The sequence below is a fragment of the Apaloderma vittatum genome, unplaced genomic scaffold (genome assembly GCF_000703405.1).
Source record: "Apaloderma vittatum isolate BGI_N311 unplaced genomic scaffold, ASM70340v1 scaffold10872, whole genome shotgun sequence".
In the NCBI taxonomy this organism is placed as follows: domain Eukaryota; kingdom Metazoa; phylum Chordata; class Aves; order Trogoniformes; family Trogonidae; genus Apaloderma; species Apaloderma vittatum.
In genome coordinates, this window is record NW_009703084.1 from 19,316 (window position 1) to 34,279 (window position 14,964).

Genomic DNA, 14,964 nt, shown 5'->3' on the forward strand with positions numbered 1-14,964 from the left:
CTGCCCCCTCCTGGGACCACCCCCGAAAGCCCCGCAGAGCACAGCCAGTGCTGCCAGGCAGCCTGTTCCCATGCACCCCATCCTCCGGCAGGCAAATCTCCCCTCACTGGCACCCGACCATCCTTTTGGAGCTGTCTGTCCAGGAGGGGAAAAAAAAAAAAAGAGCGAAATAAATAAAAAGTGGGAGGACTGTAGAATTAATAGCAGAATGAATAATTCATTGCTTGTTTGAATTAAGAGTAGCAAGGTAACTTGATCTATTCCTCCCTTCCTTCACTCAGTTTTAATGATCTGGATCAAATGTCCCAAGGATTTACACTATACCAGATACCTTGTCAATACAGTATATTTAGAAGAGATATTAATGTTTCAGATATGGTGTATAATGGCAGTAAGTCTGGGCTGACAATATGCCCTTAAGGGGCTATGAAAATAATTTAGTTCACCAGGCAAGCCAGTGAACCCAAAATGGGAATTTCAGACTTACCGCGGAAAAGCACCTCAGGAATTAACGTGATTTATACTGCGGCACCCACTGCACAAAGCCAACCGGTGGTAAAGGCTAGAGAAACACGGCACGGGATTTAAATGCAGTCGTGTCCCCGCGTCGGCTGCCAGGTGGGCATCCCTGCAGCGAGTGCCCAGGCCCAGTGGGATGCTCAGCCCGGGAAAGCAGCAGTTGTGAGCACTAAAGAGAAAAATCCCACCTCCCTCAAGGAACAGTAGAGATGAATTGTGACTCACGGGCAATAAACATCGATTATTATAGAACCTGCTAAGGCCTTGGAGAATTACCATGTTCTTCCATGCCGGCTCACACTCCTTCTCGCCCAGGCTCTTGGATGCACTCAGATGAAGGTAATCAAGCCTTTGCATTCGGTGGGAAAGAAATGCTTCTTGTGCTGTGCCACAGTCGCTGGAGAAACCCCAAACCCAACAGTGGTTCAGCTCCTTCCCTCCTGCCCAGGAAAGAAAGGAACCGTAGCCCACACCCAGATGAATTCCAGGAAACAAAAACCCACAAGGGCCTCCTGGCGTAAGGGACCTGTGCTAGAAGAGTCACCTTCAAAGCAGTGGGGAAAGAAGCAGTGATATCTCTAAATCTTGGGCAGGGAGACAAGTTGAATTTATTAATTAAGCAATAAGGATCGATGCCTGAGACATTTCCTGTGGATTAACGATGGGCTGGGAGGAGCTGATGGCCCTAGGTGCAGCTAAGGACCATTAACACCAACTGGTCATGAATCCTCAGGAAATGCTCCGTGCCAAGGTCATTAAGTGCCTGCATAAATTTATGGTTAATAATAACAACAATAATATTTGTACAGGTTCTCCCCTCATTGTCCGGCCTCTCTGGAGCCATGCCAAGGGCTGGTGGAAGTATTGGGGCATCCCAGCCAGGAGCCCTCCAGCCTGAGCCCAGCCGAGGCAGGGGACACTGGGGGGGTCTGTCTGAGCACCGCATCACCCAACAAGCACCAGGAAGGTGGAAGTGAGGAAATGCAAGGCAGCCCTCTCTGTCCCTGGGCGCGGCACAAAGCTCCCGCTTTGGCACAGGCTCTGGGAGCTGTCTGTGACGCTGGCACATTTACTGACCTCTCAGGGACGCTGCAGAGCTTAATTAGCTGCTTTCAAAATGAGTTTGGAGAGGAGGTCTGTCCCTGCACCTCGTAAAACACACATGGGGCCAGCACCCACAGGACAGAGGCAGAAGTCTGACACACAGCCCTGTTCCCATCCCACAGCCCCGGCTCAGTCAGGAGGAGTGCTCAGACCTCCCAACCACCGTTCCCCAGGCTTGGGGACAACATGAACAACATGTTCCCTGGCTTCTCCATTACTATATGATGGAGTAACATGTTCATCCTTGTCACATGTCCCTCCAGCAACACCTACCGTCCTCCAGCCCTTCCACCACCAGTCTCAGTGCCGAGGCACACCCCAACGTCCAGGACACCAGCATCTGCACCATCTCTTCTCCAGCCCATGCTTTGCATCAGCAACACCCCCAGGAGAGGGCAGGGGCCAGGGCTGTTCAGCACAGCAGCTGTGCCTCCCTCCCAGGAGATGGCATCCATCAGCCACCGGCACATTTACCCTCTCCTGACCTGGGGATGGTCATTCTCCGGCTGGGCCTGAGCCTGGGCAATGCTGCTGGGAGGCAGAGCCAGGCGGGAGGACAGAGGGAGGCAGCAGGAGGACAAGATGTGGTAGAGAAGTGGGCAGAGGAGCAGGGCAAGTCCTTCCAGAGGTTTGGCCAGAGGTGCTCTGGATCAGCCCAGGGTGCTCTGGCTGTGCCCAGAGACACGGTGGGCAATTTCGAGGTGTGCCGTGTTGGAGCTGCCTCTATTCCTCAGTGGGCAAATTTATAAATCATGAGTCAAAAAGGCATTTGATTCATTTAAATAGAAAGGATGTGATCCGGAATGTGAGACTTCAGAGAAGATCAAAGGTTTAAACACAGTCCCCAGGAGAAATGGGAATTATTTAGGCAGGAAATAATGAGGGGAAATTAAGACGGTATTTAGGCTGCATATGAGGAGGAAGAAAGCAAGCAAAGCGAACCCCCCCTCTGCAGCACAGCACTGCACAGGCAGCAGAGGCTTCTCAGGGGGTGACCAAAGCCCAGGAGCATCCTTTCAGCACCCCTGTGCCCCTGGCAGAAGCAGCAGGGTGCCAGACCCTGCCCTGGCAGCAGCCACCCACCCCTGCAGGGAGCTCACACACCTCCAGCTGCCCCCATAACTGACATAATCACCTACAAAATCGACATCATTCCCTACGAAACTGCTACTGCAGGGCAGTTCCCAGGCCTCCAAAGGGAAGGGAACCTCTCCCCTTCTCTCGGCAGGGAAAATTCTGCCCAAGAGCCTTTCCATCCCACACCCCTGCCATTGCAAAGGCCTCTGGAAGGGGCTGTCTCCATGGCAGACGGGTTGGGAAGAGGGGTCTCTTATGAGACCCAGCTTGAGAAACGACAAAAGGCAGGAGGGGGAAGGGAGAGAAGGGCAGAAAATAGAGAACAAAGAGCCTACGAACAGTTTAAAGGCCCCTTCGAGTTCATACTTCCAAGGACATCATCTCCCCCAGGGAAAATATCTCGCAAAGATCCCCCATCCCCTCCAGCACGCCGAGCCGGGCACACGCCGCCTCCTCCCGTCCTGCCCGCAGCCTTTGCAGGATTGCAACCCGCAGCATCTGCAGCCTGCTCCGTCTCTCACCACCCTCCCTTTTAGCCACGAACAAAGACGGGAGGCTTCACAGCAGAACGGCCGGACCAGCTGGGTAGGGTTTAACCACAGTGGCCCATATGTGCTGAAATACCCAGACATATTGGGGTTGCGTTTAAAGGAACAGTCCCAGCTTTCACGGGGAAAATCACTCCTCCAAGGCAAGCGTGAAGTTTTACTTCAGGCCTTTGCAGAAAAGCTGTGTGGATTTGCAGCAAAATCTTAGAAAGGTGGAATATTTAAAGCAAGAGGCACACATGTGAATCAGAGCCATCATTTTAGCACACACCACTTGTTCTGATAACTCTTAAACTGCATCTCCTTTTTGTGAGGTGTACGGTTTGATACAGGTAAAAAGAGATGTGAATGGCAGCATCATCTGTCACAGCCTGGGAAACCCCAACACAGGAGGAACTGGGAATAAATAGAAAAACAAAGGTGTGCAGAAAGGCTGTATTCGCAGGTATAACTGGTAAACACAGTGGTCTAGGAAGGTAGGAGAGTGAACAGCAGGTATCTCGGAGAAAAAGCAACAGCATCTTGGACTGAAGGCGAAGGAAATGGCCAGCGTGCCCAGGCTGGATGCTGTGCCATCCCGTGGGACAGGCTCTTGGCTCTGCCCCCTGATCCATGGGGGAGCACCCCAGTGAAGCCCCCTGAAGCTTTCATTCCTCCTGTGGCATCCTTGTATGCTTAAGGCAGGCCCCTGGGCACTTGTGAGAGTTCTCTGACAAAAAGAAAGAGCTGTTTATTTGAGAAGAGCTTCAATTTAATGAACCAGGGCCATTATACAACACTTAGGGGACACAGAAAGCAAACAACTGCCCTCCCTGACCGACAGCAGCTACAACCCAGATGCCTCTTCGCACAGAAGGGACATGCTCCTTCCCTCCCCAGGCAGCATTTCAAGGGTTAAGGAGGCAGGCTGTGCTAGGGCAGTAGGACAGTGGGCATCAGCTATAATTCCATCCCCATGGAATTTTTGTATGTGGTTGGAAAGGCTCTGTTCAGAGGAGATCTTTACAACCAAAACTGAACCCTACAGGCTCCAGAGTGCTGGGCCAGCGCTTTGCTACTCCTTTGGCCAGGCAGTCTTCTCCTCGAGCATTAAGTCTCCTCTGGACATCTAACAGGGCACAATACCACTGAAGACTACCACAGGTTGCAAAGCAAGTCACCGATCTTTATATTAGAGCAGAACTGTGTACGTGAATGCTTTTTAGTATCCTTAAGAGATCTCTTTCATAAAATTGCACCTGAAGACTTGCATTAACAACATCGTGCTGTTCCCTGAGGTGTGGGTGATCATAGCAGCCACTCTAGAGCAGCACCTAACCCTTAAAACACTCTCAAAGAGTGAGAATCATACCGGAGACAGATATTTTATCCAAAGGGCTATGAATGAATACGCACAAGAAAGTAAGTCTGTGGAGACGATTGAATGCGAACAATGTCTGCAGACAAAGGACATCCAAGGTTCAGTTAAGATTCCTTAAGTCAGGAACATCCTGCTAAAAGACAAAACAGGAATTTTCTTCAATTCCTGCAGCTTTCAAATATCTCCTCATATCTTCATTGAAGGCAGAAGAGCCGCAGATTAACACATAGGGCTTTCTTCGACAGGAATTTATTATCGTCTTCAACAAGTCTTCACTGAGATGACCAGTGTACGTGTTTTCCTGATAGCTCCAAGGAAGCTTTTCCAGCGACGTTTCCTGAAAAGACAAGAGGGTTGCAGTGTGCCATGTTAAAACGGACAATCCGTTGCTTATAGCTGAATCTCCCTCTCCCCGTCAGAGTCCTGCACAGGATGTCTGTCACCCCTGTGACTCCATCTGGGTACATCTGGGGATGGGTCCATCCTGAGAGCTAAACTCCTCTTCCAAAGCCCAGACCAAATCTTTTCCCATTACAAGATCTGGCCACAAGCTCAAAGCAGACCGAACAAAACCAGAGCACAACTATTGCCAAGACACACTGCAAAACCTTCTCATTTGAGAACCATTTCCCACCGTGCCTTTTCTATTCCCATGTCCTAAGTCCCAAGTCTATTCCTCTCTAGTGCCTCTTCTCCCTGTTGCCTCAAGTCTCTTTCAGTCCTATCTGCCTCGACCAAAACTGAAAGAAGCCGGCCCGGCTGCACATGCCGCTCTGATCCCAGGAGAAATGTTAGATCCCATGGTGTTACATCCAGCGGGGACTCCCCTGCTGCTATTAATTAGAGGCAGAGGGTGCTCACATGTGGTGGTGACAGGCAGCAGAGTGAAATACTGAGACAGACAGATACATAATCCTGAAAGGGAGGATGCACGAGCCAGTGTTGGACTACAACAAACCTGCTAAGAAAAGAAAGGGAGAGACGTACACGCGGGACAGACAGTGTTGACAGGGGTCAGGTGGGTTTCTTGCCCTTCACTGATTGAATTTCAAGACCTCCTCACTCTCTTGAGACAGCACCGTCCTGAAAAGGGTATTTAAGCTATGTCACCAGAGACAATTACCCGTTATGCTCCTATAAAGTAGCCGAGGGGCTGCCTAAATCACACGTACTTTTCTCTATAACCAATCTCAACTTATTGAGGCCATATGTGGAACATAATGTATGAGGCAGATTCACCATGAGAGATACAAAAAATGATTCATCTGAGAAACTAAAAATGCAATGGGAATCATTCCCTTAGCATAAATAATTCTTTCTATATCTTCCCTGCAATGAATCCTCATTTCTGAGGGAAATAATTTTCAACTACCAAATCCGTGCAGAACGCAGGCAACTTTGGGACCAAATGGAAATGAAAAAGACTGCTCAAAAATGTAAGACCACTGAGAGGTACGCCCTCATCCCCTGGATTTGGCAGAAAAAGTAATTTTACAGAGGGGGAGAAAACAACTTTAAGAAGTTAAAAAATGGGTCAGCTGGGAAAAATAATTGCTGGGAAGTTGGTGCTAACATACCAGAAGAGAGCTCTATCCATGAGCAATGAATGGAAGATAAGGACAGATTAAGGCACTGGTATTAGGAAAGAAGAAATAGTATATTTGCTGTGAGCCTCCCAGAGTCAAGTTTTCTTTGCACAAATGTTTAGGTGCAACAACAGTCTGAAGGGGCGAGGGGGGAATAATCAACAGCTGCTATGAATCAGTGGGTTCATCCCAACAGAACAACTACCAAGGAGGTAAAGAGGAACAAGCAGCGACGCTTGCTTCCCTGAAATTCTCCAGACTGGTAGCAGTGTGAGAATATGCAGTAGATTTAAGAACAGCAGCTACTAGATCACAAAATACTCTCGACAACTCGGAAAGAATTAAGAACATGCTGATGGAAAAACAGAGGAGGCAGAGGCAGCACCCAGAATCCTCACACAAACACATTTCACATCCAATTTATTTACCTGGCTTAGGACATAAAATATTCTGATGTTCCAGTAGCGAGCCAGATCCTGCAGAAGAGGTTTCAGATAAATTTTGTCAAAGGTACGGAAGCAGCCAACGAGAGTTACAAAGGTTTCATCCTCTTCATCATTTGTGATGGACTGCAGGATAGGAAGCATTGGTGCGAGGCCGGTACCAGAAGCCAGCATGAGGAGTTCTCCATGCTAACAACAGAGCAGAGAAGTTTGAATGAGCTGTGGTGACGGGAAAGGGACATACTCACTGCCAGTTCCTCCTCGCTGCCACACTGGTAAAACACCCCTCAAGACAGAACACTGCAGAATGTCATGAAGTAAATTCAAATCTTAGATTGTATTTTTCTGCAAAGGATTACAGATAGCACTTCCAGGGCTTATAATAGATATCAAATCTAACAAAATCATATTTTATTCAAATACAACCATTTATCCTGGCTTTAGCCTCGATTTCAGTCAATTTATATCTCAGTTTTCAGCTCTACAGCACACTTGGCTGACACATTGTGTGTTGTTCTTCCACTGGAAATGATCTCTGTGTTTATTTGGATGCTGCAAAGCACATTCTCCATCGTGATCCACGTAGGCCCCTGGTGCACCAACTTGCTTTTCTCAAACAGCTACCAGTAGCACTTCCCACCCACAAATGGGGACATTCACCCTACATGATAGGGACGTTCAGAGAGGGAAGTGCTGAGCACAGGAGGGCAGAAGGCTGCCAGCCAGTGCACCAATGCCAAAACTGGGACTTAAGCCCCTATTAAGCCCTTAGAGATTGCTTGTGCTCTGTTTTGACTGGGCAGTTTATTGTGAGTGGCTCCAATCTGCCTGAATCTGAGCCCTATTCTACTGGCAGCAAATGGAGATAAAAGCAAATTTTACTATGAGACTAATATTCAGCACGTGTGTTATAATTCCTAAATGATAAACAATTCTTCCACAGCAACCTGTTTTAAAGATTGCTCAGGTGCTTTGCAAGCTACCTGTACACATATCACCCAGACAGCCTCCGAACGCAGCAACTTCTAGGCATGGCTGCCATGTTCTGTCTCAAATGGTTATGTGGAAGCTTTTGAGAAGGGAACAGTAGCCTGAAGAGCAGGGAGAGTATTTCAGGAAGCAGAACACAATTCTTCTGCATTTTGGCCACTGGATTTTACAGTCTTATTTTTGTTGGGGGAGGGGGGGAAACAAACAAACCCCACAAACAAACAAACAAACAAACAACAAAAAAACCCACAAAGTAACAAAATAAACAAACAAAAAACCCCAAACAACAGAACCACATAAAAAAACACAAAAAAATCCCCCAAACCATCAGGGCTTTGGGATCTTAATGAGCAGTGTTTCAATTTTGATCCTCATTTGAAAGGTCAGAATTAAATAACTGAATTAATATGAGTGAGAAGCCTTCCCCTGAAACTGGATCTGCCTTTCTTTGCAGTGAGCCCGGTATCAGCAGGTGAGATCAACATTTGCAGAGCGGCTGGGTGACACGACACCTCACTGGAGCTGCTACAGTTCAGGGAATACCCAAGAGAGAAAAAGATCCACACCTCCCCTTCGCTCATGCTCAGTCACGAAACAGCAACACGGTTCAAACAAGGCAAAAAATGACCCACTTTTATTGCCGGCGCAAAATAAGTTCCCTTGGTTAAACACATCGGGAACTAATGCAAATGACAAACAGCAAGCTTGGCTAGTGTTTTCCAGTCTCCTATCCACCTCTGTCTCTTCTTCCTTCTTAAATATTCTGCAGTTCAGTAAGATGTGCTTTCTCCAGTTGGCTGCTAAAGCTGCAGCACTGCACAGTAACCTAGGAAGTCCCTAAAATAATCAGGAGAATGGTAATCAATGTGATGTCTTCCCTTTGGAGTATTAAACAAAGCTAGCTGCCACAACCTGAAACATCCTGTGTCTCGTAAGGAACTAACCTTATTAGGTCGATATGGGAAGCCTCCGAACGGCCCACGCCAAAAGACCACGTCACCTTTTTTCCAAGTTTTTATGTACTGTGACATTAGCCCAGCTCCGTAGCACTAACAAAAAACATTGCACAAAAGAAAAGAATAATTAAACTCTGTTGGAAAGTTTCCCAGCTTAAAGTCAATTATAAAGTTATCTACATTTAAACAAGAAGGGGACAAAAAAACCCCAAACCACCAACATTTCATGCGTTTAAAAAGAAAGCTCATTCTATTTGAAAAATAACTCAAAGTTATACCCAAAACAAAGACATTTAAATTAAATCATATTGGATCTATTCCAGCTTGACTATAATGTAAACACAACCCACTCTCATGCAGCCTGAATTTCCAAAACTGGAAAAAGCTTATCAGAGTTCTTGCTTACAAAGCACACAGAGAAGAGTGTCCTGAATGTAAAGCACAGTCCAAGCCTTCAAGTGTTCTCCAAACCTCAGAGGATGGGGTCTGGAAATGCCCTCTGGGTACCTGTAGTTATATAAACACTGCATAGCTCTTGCTTTATTTCAGTCTCTCAGATGCTGTGTTGATACAATTAGTGACCCAAAATCAGGTTTCTCATTTATAAAACTCTTGTTTTCAGAACAGATCATCTGGATGCTAGAGGATGCCCTCACATTTTCAGAAAAATATGTTAATTCAGGCCTCACGGATGAAAAACATGAGCAAAATCCGCCTTACTTTCTACCAGGCACAAAAAAATATTCTCTAGGCTTCTGCCTGCAGGAACGCTAACCTCACTCATGACTGATGAGGAAGGGTCAGCGCTTGCTGGAAACAGAGAAGCAAGGAGAGGCTGCAAAATGAAGGGCTCCTCTTTTGCCACGTGCTACACGTATGTCCCATACGACCACTTTACGGTGAATGAGAACAATGGCCACAGTCGGTGGGATCTGGCTGCAGAACAGGGGCTGGTCCAAACAGCAAGAGCAGATAAGCCCAACTGCTGCGGCAGACAACTGGTCTCACACAGAGGTGATGCTGCTGATAAGCCCCAGGACGAGGAACACGACCAGGGGTCAAAAGATGAGAGGTGACAGAAGCCGTCAAAGACTCCAGCCTGTATGAGAGCAGCATATTTTGGGGTATTTTCCACAGGCATGTTGGCCACAAGCCCAGCTCCACACCCTGGTGCCTTGGCTAGCCACCAAGCTGCACTGCAGGCAAACAAAACTGGTGAACCACAAAGAAGCTAAGAAAAAGCAGGGTGGGTGAGCATGTGCTTGTGCTTGCAAGCAGTGTTAGCTAATAAAGAACACAGATGCTCCTCCCCTCCGACAACCTCACTTAAACAAGATGCCTGAAGTATTAAGAACTATTAGCATCAGGCACATCCAGGCTGTGAGTTACTGTGAGAAGCATTTCACATTCAGAGGGCTTTGGGCAGGTACTAAATCTCATGCAAAAAGTGTGCACTTGCACCAAAGGAGCAGTATTTTTTCCCTAACTTCTTCGAACATCTATGAAAACCCAAGGCAAAAGTCAGCCCTGCTTACTGCCTATTCCCAATCCACCAGGGTAAGGGAAACTAAACCAATCCTTCTCTCACCAACATTCTTTCCAAAAATTTCAGTGAGAAGTGATGGAGTGGGTTTACAATTAACTTTTCTAAATAAAAAGAAAAAAAATAATTATCACCTGGGGGAAAACTTCTACACTCAGTTTTACATGGAGAGAAACCCTAACATTATAAAATCACTCAAAAAGAGGGTTATGCTCCGTAAATGGCAACTCCCTCACTCTTAACTGTAGTATCACAAATGCACTGCTGTAATAACAGGAGACAGAAGGGTTTGAACAGTGCTTGGATTGCATAGTAATAATAATAATATAGTACTTTCCAAAATTGCCTGAATAGTGTGAAATATACCACAGCCTACAGGGTGAGTTATAAAAATGGCTGCTTTACACTGGGTGTTACCAACCTCTTTTGTCACTGCCAGAGAATAACTACAGCTCCCTTTAGGATGAAAGGTTCTATATAAAGGAAAGGTATCATTACAATCATTACTATTATTATTGAAATGCAAAACCTGTGAGTAATAAGCAAGTATACATGAAATTTCGCAGTTGTCCTCTGAACGTATCCTATTAATGCAACCTGAATGCAACATTTTTCTCCCCTACCACACACCAATTGCTACAAGAATGGTGAAATGACCGTCCCGCAGGTGTCCTATAGAAGCTGTATGCTTTTCAAAAGAGCAGGGTTTGTGTTCGAACATTCAATGCATAATGAACCCCAAAAATGTGAAATCCTGGAAGACTGGGAGAGGACAAGTGGTCATTTTCTTGAAGCCACTCGAGATACCCAGCACTCACACCTACAAAGTCCATTCCTGCCCTGAGGAATCACTAGGGACATACAAATGCAGTATCGGAAAAATTTTCTTAGATTCGATATTCTCCACACAAAGGAATCCTTTATGAGGACCCTGCAGACTTTATTCAGGCAAATTTCCAGTCAAGTTGTCCTATAAAATCCTTTTGACCTGAATCAGCAATTTGTTGTGGCCTCCAGAAAGGCCAAAACGTCCAAACCAGGGCTTTGCCACCCCATCCACCCTAATAGGTGCAGCCTGTGCCCGCACGCCTTGGGGACCCTCTCAGACTGCCAGCAGCTCCAGAGCCCTGCCCTCAAGCCAGAAACAGCTGCCTATTGTCTGTCTACATTTTTAAACAAAATGAAAAATTTCTTCTGAGGAGTGTTCTTCAAGCAAAATATAAGGGGAAGGGTAAATGGCTGGGGAAAGACTTCCCAAAGTCAGTGGGTGTGATTCCAAAGAGAGGCTGAAAAGGCAAAATGAACTCAGGGAAGTGGAATGTGCACCTCTTTGCATGCTGGTGAGTGACCACAGGGCTCCTGAGAGGCTCTCCCAAGTGCTTACCAGGGCTTATGCTGCAAAGCACTTGCTTGTGCGTCGCCTTCCTCTGCTCTCAGTTTTGTGGGAGAAAACTGCAGTTTTTATCAACAAAGCACAACTGCTTCAAAACAACAGAGAAACAGCCCGCGAGGGATTTGAGAGAGCCTCGCTTGAAGTGCTGACAGCACGCTCAGTTCCTGAAGAAAACATAGTTCCCTGCACCTTAGATTCCAATCCATATTGTACAGGCTTACTTACTTTCATTAAAACTTCAAAGTACCCTTCTGCATTCCCTGGGCTAATCGGAGTGTAGGCTCGCTGGATCTCCAAACCATCCACCACTCCTCTGAGGAGAGAAATACAGGAACCCACTGTGACTTGGGTTGTTGACCGGCATCACCAAACCACTGCAGTTCTCTGGGGAGGCAGCACGTCCTCTGCCCGTCAGTCCAGCCTGTGCACAGACGCAAAATGTTTCCTTTCCGGTGGTAAAAATCCAGGGGGAACACATGGCTAAATGCACCTTTTGTTCTCCTGGTGGTGGCCCCAGCTGTGCCACACACTCAGCTCTTGGGCACACCTCTGGAAGGGCATTGAGCCCGTTTGTCAGAAACAACCGAACGCGCAAGAGTGGAAAGGGGGCAGAAAATGCTCTCCCGGTTAAGTTTGCTCTCATTTTCAAGCGGGGGTCCACTTTCCTTTCTGCGCTAAGACAACACCTGATAATTAAATAACTAAAGCCAGGGCACAGCCTTGACCTGAGGTCTTGTCAATACTCATTGCATTTTCCCGTAAGCCTCCTCTCTCCATAGAATCTATCTACCCTGCCCTTAACTACAGTACTTGATTGGAGTGACCAAACCTTTTCCTCTGCTGCATTGTGAGGGACGGCCGAAGGGAGAAGCGCGTACTTTCAGCAGCCAGCCAGCTGCACGCATCAGCTGTTAACCTACAGATAACGTCAACAGATACAGATCAATGGCACCCTAACATGACTTTTTCTATCCAGCAACAATCACCACAGATGGCTGAGAGAGACATAAACTTCTCCCAAGTGGCCCCTTTTCTGGCAAGTGATGAACTACACAAGAGGGGTGTTTTGCTAGAAATCAGTTAAGAAATGCCTGGACATCGAGGGCAACAGCCCGGGTGCTGAGTTACCCCAAAATACAGCGCCTAAAATACTGAGCTCTGGGGCAAGTGCAGCTCATTTTCCTCACTCCAACATGCTAGAGTAAATCATCTGTTGTAATATCTACTCTTTCCAGCCTTTCTTTCTGCAAACGGATTTTCTTAATCACACTTAGTTCTTTCTGACCCACTGATGCAAGGATAATGCTGAAGAAAAATACAGCTTTGGAATGGCTTTTACCATAAAATTAGTAGAGCTAGCGAGCTCACAAGTTCTTTCATCTGCGCCATTGTGGAGGTATAGAAATTATGATTTGCCTGCTATGAACCCTTTGTCTATTGACAAAACCCTGCGTATTAGGTTACATAATGCAGACTGTTTAACTAGCACAGAGAACAATACCTTAACACGATGTGTTGTCCTAAGCTCAATCCCAGGCTGCTGTTTCCTGGTAATTCAAATTTGTACTGGTAGGTGTCCTCTGTTAGCTGCTCCACCGAGCTGATGTTGAATGCAGTAAATGTATCTGGATTCAGTTCTGAATTATTGCTCTGCAAGAACAACAACAAAAAATTACTTGGTTAGATGGTGTCTTTTATTATTTCATTTTTCTTGGGAAGCAAATATGTGTGCTAATTTAGTGCCAGAGATACTCAGGACTCCAGAAGAACGTGTGTTAAATGCTGGGGCCCAGTGCAAATTTCAGCTCTCTGCTGATTCATTATCATGTTCTGCGGCAGGCACTTTGAGATTTTGCATTTCCCCCCTCCCCCCCCACCTTGCCAAATTACATTTTTTACACCTTACAGCAAGGTCATCCTGTTATGACTCACTGTAATCATTTTCTCACGTCTGGAAACAAACAGAGATAATATCACTAAAAGAGCCAAGTGCTGCTTTGGGGGCAACTTTGAAACCTATGGATGGCCACTGCAAATAGGAAATACTGTTTGATCATTTTTGCTTGACCCAGCATAGTTACTCTTATGTAAATGGACACTGACAAGCTTAAAATTGTGCTCTGAAGACAACTACTCTACTATACACAATGCAGCTTTTTTTTGTGCTCAGAATATGAGTCTAAAACCCAGGAAAATATGAAAAAAAAAGAAGTCAAGAAAACAGAGCTTCTCCGAGGAAACCACCAGAGAAAATTGTGATTCTTCGTACCTTTCATCTATTCCCACTTTCCAGAGAGGCCGGCTCTGGCTGGCTGGGGTACCCCAGCAAGGAGAAGCTGCAGACTCAGGGCTGTAATGCGACACCAGGGCGAACTCCACGCTTGGAAAATCACATTACAGCAGGGAGAGAGGGGGCAAGGGGGAGGGTGGCTGCAAAGGCAGAGTTTGGGGAATCGCATTTACAACCTTCTCTTAAGGCACCGCTTTAATCTACTGCTGCATCGCTTGCCCATCACCACAACCCCACACGCTAACAAGTACGATCAAAACACAGGGTCTAGGATGCGATGAAGGTAAATTGACCTGCTCTTTCTTTTCCATGAGGAGGCTTTTGTCTTGCTTTGCTCTGGCCCTCTCCCACTGTGCGAGCTCCTTCTCATACACATCATAGATGCAGGGTTTGCAGCCGCTGCCGCAGCACTGGGATGGAGAAGGTTCCTGGGGTTTGAGAGCCAGCCAGTCGTGCTCATTTGCACTCATTGCCTGCAAAACACAAGCTCTGCATCAAAAACAGCACAATGAGGAGCGGCACGTGCTCATCAGCTGAGCACTATTTGGAGAACTGAGAAAAATCTGTTGAGCATCTTGCACGCGTATCTCAGTGGGCTTGGAAAACTGAAATCCTGCAAGCTGATCTGGTGCCTGCAACACTCCATGTTCGTTCAAGTGCTCGTTGCCTCTGCATTGTCTGGTGCAGGAACACCAGGCACCGCAGCCAACAGCCCAGAGCTGCCCAGGACACCACAGCCCAACCCCAGGCTCCCGTTCCCAGCCTGGCTGTTCAGCCAAAGGCACCTCCAGGAGCAGCAGGCACACCCTTCCTCCTGCTCATTCTGCCCTGGCAATTTCCTATTAAAAAAGCAGCTTGGTCATCCAGAGCTGAAACATCTTAAAAATCCACAGCTCAGTCCATGAGTACGGTCAAGAAACCCCTCACAACCAAGACGTGACCTGCTGGAACGCAGCTTTGAAACGGGGGAGGGCAGCGACTTGAAAGCGGGGCCTAAAGCCAAGAGACTGGAGGCAAACCTGGAAAAGTCACAGGCCAACACATGAACGTTTGGGTCGAGAGGAGATCTGAGACTGGCCTTAAATGCGGACATGGAGGACAGGGCAGGGGGCGCAGGCAGGGTGATTTTTGCCTCTTCCCGCCGCCCTGGCTTCG

The 14,964-nt window shown here is 47.1% G+C and overlaps 2 protein-coding genes across 2 annotated transcripts in view; both read right to left on the minus strand.

Annotated features, from left to right (window-relative positions):
- Positions 1-81, minus strand: part of CDCP2 (CUB domain containing protein 2) — a 6,701-nt gene extending 6,620 nt beyond the window's left edge. The window contains 1 exon segment of the mRNA XM_009864490.1: positions 8-81. Coding sequence (XP_009862792.1) covers positions 8-81 — 74 coding nt within the window.
- A 4,660-nt stretch (positions 82-4,741) lies between these two features.
- Positions 4,742-14,279, minus strand: LOC104270205 (NADH-cytochrome b5 reductase-like). The gene is made up of 6 exons (XM_009864489.1): positions 14,103-14,279; positions 13,021-13,169; positions 11,745-11,832; positions 8,572-8,676; positions 6,623-6,826; positions 4,742-4,945 (listed from the first exon to the last, which is right to left on the minus strand). The coding sequence occupies exons 1-6, from the start codon at positions 14,277-14,279 to the stop codon at positions 4,742-4,744; spliced, it is 927 nt and encodes a 308-aa protein (XP_009862791.1).
- Positions 14,280-14,964: the final 685 nt, after the last annotated feature.